Source organism: Triticum aestivum, chromosome 1B (genome assembly GCF_018294505.1).
Source record: "Triticum aestivum cultivar Chinese Spring chromosome 1B, IWGSC CS RefSeq v2.1, whole genome shotgun sequence".
Classification (NCBI taxonomy): Eukaryota; Viridiplantae; Streptophyta; class Magnoliopsida; order Poales; family Poaceae; genus Triticum; species Triticum aestivum.
This window is the reverse complement of record NC_057795.1, coordinates 503558963-503566151: the sequence shown is the minus strand read 5'-3', so window position 1 is coordinate 503566151 and position 7189 is coordinate 503558963. Positions and strand designations below refer to the sequence as shown.

Below are 7189 nucleotides of genomic sequence, written 5' to 3'. Positions count from 1 at the left end.
GACAAAATAAATAAATAGAGTAAATGACACGAGACAAGACAATCACACGCTCTCAACATTTCTACTATCCAGTTTCGATTCTCACTACTAGAATATGATTTTGTGCATAGTTTCATAACTATGTCGAGTTCATTCTATCGGAAACTCGCCAAACTTTTGTCTACCAAGTTTGATTCAAAATTGGACTCGGCAGTGATAGGCAGAGCGCTGACTTTGCCTAGTTCCAACGAAAAATGACTCGGCGAACAAAAACAACTCAGCAGAATCTCAAGTTCGCTGAGTTCCAGACCGAAGAAACTCGGTAAAGTCTGACAGATGGGCCCTACTGTAGAGCAGGCAACGGAGCTGTGTCAACGGCCTTTCTTTGCCGAGTTTTGGTTAACGGAGACTCGACAAACATTTTTCTTTTTTTTCTTTTTTTAAAATTGGAATGCTAGGGGTCACGGCTTTGCCGACTTCCCCATAGAATGAACTCGGCAAAGATATGATTCTTCCTCTACCAGATGGCAAAAGAGAAAATGTTTAGTCCCACCTCACCGCGTGAGGAGCGATGTGACCAGCTTAAATAGCCATGTCGTACAAAAGCGGTAAGCTTCGGTCATCATTGTGAAGGATATGGGCTGTCATTATGAATCTTCTCTGTTTATACGCAAAGAGGATTCATAGTCATTGTCCATATCCCTTTGATGGCTGCTAGGCTCTTTTTTCGATCGGTGTTGGTCTTCGGTTGATCCGTTTGGATCCAGTCTTCGTTCGTGTGTCTATGGGCTGGATTCTTTCAATTTATACTTAACTTCATCGATGATGGTTGTTGTTCTCATGTGCTAGTCCTGTGGGTCTTAGCACGACAATTTCCTGACTGTGTACTACAACAAGTTTGGCCCGGCTCCAGTGAGGAAGGGATGATGATGGTAGCACGCCTTTGGCTTGCTCCAGTGCTTATATTCGTCGCTACGTGGTCTACAGACATGGATGTAATTATTGTTATTTATGTGTTCTTTACACTGACATGCTATAATGAAAAGATCGAAAGTTTTCTGGCAAAAAGAAACTCCTTTTTAAATACTCACGCGCTCCAAAATATAATGTGTATTATTTTTTGAATTTGTGTATGTTTGATCAAGTTTTTAGAAAAAAAGTATTAATATCTACAATGTCAAATTTGTATTATTAGATCCATCATGATTTTTTTTCATATTTTGTTTATTTAGTATTGCGGACACTGATATTTCTTTCTATAATCATTGGTTAAACATACATATGTCTGACTTGCATGAAAATTGATTATTCTGATGGGAACAGAGGGGGTATACAGTATAGGCTTCATTATGGTGTGTAGTTGTAGGTCCTGCATCTATTTTGGTAACTATGGCTGTATTTATTTTATTGGATTTATATGCTACAAAAAGTATTCTGATCACCCTCCTAGTACAAAATAATCTTTCTCTTGGAGCAATAAGGGTTCTGCATTTACATGAATTGCACATGATTTTGTACCCTGCACATGCTCTTCTGCTGTCTGATCATGGCCATACCCGAAATCATGGAGCTGGCTTTGTACGTTGAGATTGAGACCCCCTAACAGATGTGAGCTTCTTCCAGTTGCTTGTTTTCTTGGCTGTCCAAATTAGAACCACTTGTTGAGCTACCTTCACTTGGAAGTTGTTGATAGTGAGCTGCCGCTTCTGTACCCTTAGTTGTTCCATCGACCGGAGAACTCTCACTTCATACATTACAAGCAATTAGGCGTGTTAGATTTCTGCAATGACTGACATGTCTGCACATGGGTCTCGAACGTCTCAAAAGAACTTACTTCAGTGAGTAGACGATTAATCCAATGGCCACAACTGAGAATGCTAGGTAGTACAGCCAGTTGATCTGTTGCAACTAAATCATGTCAGCATATATTCTCCATTCAGAAAAATAAGACGTTTTGGATATTTCAATATGGACTACATACAGACTGAAATGAGTGAACAAACACACTAAAATGCGTTTATGTACATCTGAATCAGAAAAAAAATTAGAACATCTTATGATAGTGAACGGAGGGAGTATATATTATGATTTGGTGCAAGGATCGGTCAGAAATGGTCACCTGTTGTTGATAGAACAATAGTCGAATGGCTACTGCCCACATGTCAGATGTCAAGAGTGAGAGATTAAACAACGTTGATCCACTCATCTGCAAGAGCTATCGCAATCAATGGGCTAAACTACTATTGCACTGTAAAATAAAAAATGAAACAACCTTTCTTGCTGATAGTTCCTAATGAAGTACTCCCTCCGTTCCAAAACAAGTATCGTGGTTTTAGTTCAAATTTAAACTAAAACCATGACACTTATTTTGAAAGGGAGGGAGTAATATTAGCCAAGTAGCTTGCTTTTTTTTTAGTTTATTCAGATACCTCATAACTCCTTGTTCGGACCAATTTTAGTTGTTTCATACTCCCTCTGTCCCATAATGTAATACGTTTTTTGACACTACACTAGCGTCGAAAAACGTCTTACATTATGGGACGGAGGGAGTACTTGTGTAGCTTAATTTCTGCCTAACATGTTGGAGGGAACTTAACCTTAAGGACAAATGGAGTAATGGAGGAGAACGTAAATATTGCAATGGCATATCCAGCGAATGAACTAATCTGAAAATGAAAAGGGCAAAATATTCAAAGCAGAACTCAGTATCCTGTCAGATAATTGAAAAAAAGTGTATCAAAGAGTTAAACCAAAACTATAGTGTGCTACCGTTGTTGGAGACCAGGCAATTGCTTCTAGGCTCTTTCTTTCAAATATAAATCTGATGTTTTGTTGGGTCAAGAGCGAACACGAGTATTTTGCTCCAGAAAAGTGTATATCAAGACATTTTTGTTCCAGATGAAATATAGTGATAGCATAACCATGCAAGAACAAGAGCAAAGCTATGGATGGCAACATTAATAGATCATGTCAGTTTTCTGTACCGATCTGTAATTAATAGTGAACTGTGGAAAGGATACATCTGAATTGTACTGACAAGCAACTGAAATAGTCCAACCATCGCAACAAGTTCCACTCGGTCGTTCTTCTTGACACAGTATTCCTGCATATTCAAGAAAATTGCTGTACTTACTGTAATTTTGAGAAAACATTGCTCATTAGTAGCAGAATATGTATAGTTTGTCACTGACCGCCCCAACATTGCTAAATGCAAAGCAAACTGTCCCGACAATAACAAGGGCATCCCCTAGAAGTGGCATTTGACCTGGATCTGCAGAAAATGAAGTTTTTCTGTAAGCTGATAACAATTTTTCCGCTGTAGAAATTGATGAAACCATTTCGGCATGTTGGGTTCATGAATTAGTCTTTGATTTAAGCACATCAATACTATGTACTAAATCAGTGACAATTAATATGGATCGGAGGGAGTACATGTTTTGTTCTAAAGGAAAAATAATAGAGCAGAGACATACTGTCAACTCTGTGAAGAACTTCATGGTGTGCCTATATATCCTAGGTTTGTTGCTGAGTTTTTTTTTTTGGTTTTGAAAATGGCATTCTTCATTGGTGTTGTAAGTCTTGAGTACTCCTTCGGTTCCATAGTTAATTTGAACTAAAACCACGACAAGAATTATGGAACGGAGGGTGTAGTTGCTTACTTACCTTGCTCATCTGAAGATTTTGCATCTGAAAGGAGCACAAGACCTAGGCCTGCCACGCAGGTCCCTGCCCCTAGAAATTGCCAGAAAGAGTATCTCGTGCCTAGTGCGTACCATGTGAGTATGATGACCCAGACAACAGTCCAACAATCCAACAATGTTACACTGGTGATCGATGAGTACTGGTATGCCTTGACAACTGAAATACAAGTTTTAGGATTATAACATGTTCAAATGCTCATAGTCAGGAGCAAAGATAACGTGTTTATTTTGCATCTCACTGAAGTGTGTACTTTTTCTACTCACCCAGATAGCCCCCCTGCGTATCGACGAAGGCCAACGCTAAGTACCAATACCAAGGTATCTGCAAGACAAGAGTGCCCTCAAGAGTGTGAGGTGTGTGAAAACCACGTACGGGAATTTCCATGATGTCCCGCGAAAATGACGGCAAGCTCCATGACCGATTTTCATGCAGCTGTGTGCTCTGCTCACCCGCGGCTTTTGTCGTCGATGCAAGAAGATTGGTAAATAAACTAAGGTCAACAGGAGGTATGCGAAGAATGACTGTGTGAGTGGTGCATCAACTCCTGCGTAAGTTAATACAAGTGAAACAAACCATATCTTATCTCCTGGGTTATCAAATGATGATTCCTCTTGTACTAACTAGGCCAATGCATGCAGAGGATGGGTAATTCTTAGTAACTGAGAACGAGGATTAGTAAGAGCTGTATGAAATGATAAGTTGGAAGCTACAGATTAGGCTGGGTACCAAGATTGGCAAGGAAGGACGAGGCGAAGCTGGCGCCTGCCATGGAGAAGGCCAAGAGCTGGCCGAGGAAGAGCACGAGCAGCAGACCCGTCGCAGCCTTCTTCTTGATATCCGTGGTGACCATGGTGCACGCAAGCCTCATATGGGGATGCAGAGGAGAGTTTATATATACGCTTACTGAAGGGAAAAGCCGGAGCACAAGAGTGGAAGGTAGACTGGCAGCTGAGCCTCGTGCTATCTAAGGTTAGCTGAGAGAGAGAGGGAGAGTCCCTTTCAAGAAAAACAAAGCCGAGAGCAACGTGTGACCATCTCATTGAAGCTATCTCCAAGATTACCAAATCAGGACAGTGTTTCTTTCTTTGGCGGGCTCGAGCTCACATGCACCCCGGTGAAATCCAAAAACAATGATAAATAAATTCAAAACAGTATGACTTATTTTTGCGATAAACATTAATGAATCTTTCACCTGCGTGCAAAAAATCATGATGGAATGACATTCGTGGTCATTTTGTAGCATCGTTTTTTTCCCGGACCTTCAGGAATGTCATTCCATCACGAATATTTTGAGCGCAGGTGAACAATTTATTAATATTTGTTGCCAAAAAATCAGATTCTTTTTAATTTTATTTACTGTTTTTCAAATTTTACTGTTCATCCAGGTGCATCTCTGGATCAGAAGTGTACGCAAAGAGAGCTCCTATAGCGTGCATAATAATGTGTTGGGGGATTGATTGATTGTGAGCCCCCGCGTCGCTCTCTTGGGGGCAGCTCGAGTGCTCGAGCAGTCGCAAACGCGCCGCCCCTAGTTTTTTCTCCCTCGTCTCCTCCGCTACAGTCAGAGGACGCCGGCGGCCAAAGCCCCCTCACCGATGGCGGTGGCGGGGTTGCATTCTCACGTGGCGGTTTCTTCCCACGGGAAGCTCTCCAGTCGTGTCAGCGCGTCGCCCCGGACGGCGCGGTGATGGCCGCAGAGATTGGGAACCGGGGCGGCGGCCCCGGGAGCTAGTGGTGGTCCTCCCATGGCGGATGGTGGTTCCGGCCGTGTTTGCTGGTGGGACGTGGTGCTAGGCGAGGAGCGCGGCAGTGTGATCTGTGGTGGTGCCATGGTCGTGCGGCCCTGCATCGACAACGTGGTGGCGGCTTCGCATCCGGAGTACTCGAGGCCGCGGCGGTCATTTACATGGGATTCGGGCGACGGGGGTTGTCTTCTTCTCTGTCGGACTGGCTTATAGGCTGGCGGTGGAGGATCGGGACGACCGGTCTAGGAGGGAACCGGTTGGCGGCGTGGGGCTGCTAGCTTGGACAAAATAATGGTGGTTTGACCCTAGCTCTCCTTGCGCCAAGTCGACGTTCTACCTGATGTCGGCCTCCTCGATCTGGATGTCGATGTGTTGCAGTCTTCTCCGTCGGAGATCAACATGGATTGCGCATGGCACTCCTATATATCTGGATCGAAAAGGATCCGGTCGTGTGCGCCCATATTATCAGCCACTGCGGATTCAAGCGGGCGCGGCACGGAGCTTCACTTTCTTGTTGGAACCATGGGACATGTCTAAATCAAGATTCCAAGGCTTTGATAGAGGTGGAGAAAGTTATGGCTGCTGCGATTGGAGGTCTTGAAGCTTTGGTTTAAGGGTGTATTGGATGTGATGAAGACTGTGTGCCAGGTGTTTGGTGACTTGCAACAACGGCCTCAGCAAACGGGGGCGGCAACATTGGAGGACTGCATTTTTGGTGGTGCTCCTCGAGTACCGAGTCATGATTCCCAGGGTGAAACCCTAGGTCTGGCCTTCATTGGTTGTACCTGGCAATGGCCTTGTTAAGGCATTATTTTGGGTGAACTCAGACTTTGGTCAGGGTGAAAACCATAATCTTCGATCGGGTGACGACAAAGCTTGTGCATTATTTTCTTTTTGGAGGTGTTGCTTTTGGAGAACCATTTTTGTAATCTGGGTATTGTCTTTGGTGGTGGTTAGAGTGCTGCTGATACTAGTGACTGGTCACCACAACAGGGTCTTGTAACCCACAAGTATAGGGGATCGCAACAGTTTTCGAGGGTAGAGTGTTCAACCCAAATTTATTGATTCGACACAAGGGGAGCCAAAGAATATTCACAAGTATTAGCAGTTGAGTTGTCAATTCAACGACACCTGAAAGACTTAATATCTGCAGCAAGGTGATCAGTAGCAAAGTAATATGGTAGTAACGGTAACAGTAGCAACAACAGTAGCAATTTTGTGGTGATTGTAACAGCAGCAACGGTGAAAGTAACTTAGCAAAGATCAACATATGAAAAGCGTAGGCATTGGATCAGCGATGGATAATATTCATGATGTAGCAGTTATAACCTAGAGCGACACAGAATTAGCTCCAATTCATCAATGTAATGTAGGCATGTATTCCGTATATAGTCATACATGCTTAGGGTAAAGAACTTGTGTGACATCTTTTGTCCTACCCTCTCATGGCAGCGGGGTCCATAAGGAAACTAGGGATATTAAGGTCTCCTTTTAATACAGAACCGGAACAAAGCATTAACACTTAGTGAATACATGAACTCCTCAAACTACACTAATCACCGGAAAGAATCACAATTATTGTCACCTTGGGGTACGCGGATCATAACACGTAATAGGTGCATATAACTTTCAAGCTAGGATCGAGAACACATATATTCATGAAAACATAATAGGTTCAGATATGAAATCATGGACTCGGGCCCTAGTGACAAGCATTAAGCGTAGCAAAGTCATAGCAACATCAATCTCAGAACATAGTGGAT

At 43.0% G+C, this 7189-nt stretch overlaps 1 protein-coding gene across 1 annotated transcript; it reads right to left on the bottom strand.

The window, feature by feature from the left end:
- Positions 1-1382: 1382 nt before the first annotated feature.
- On the bottom strand, positions 1383-4531 carry LOC123093362 (solute carrier family 35 member F2-like). The gene is made up of 11 exons (XM_044515322.1): positions 4408-4531; positions 4131-4225; positions 3945-4002; positions 3643-3837; positions 3171-3250; positions 3000-3082; positions 2749-2800; positions 2577-2645; positions 2099-2185; positions 1814-1878; positions 1383-1723 (listed from the first exon to the last, which is right to left on the bottom strand). Exons 1-11 carry the CDS (start codon positions 4529-4531, stop codon positions 1579-1581), a joined length of 1053 nt encoding a protein of 350 aa, XP_044371257.1. The 3' UTR covers positions 1383-1578.
- Between the last annotated feature and the right edge of the window lie 2658 nt (positions 4532-7189).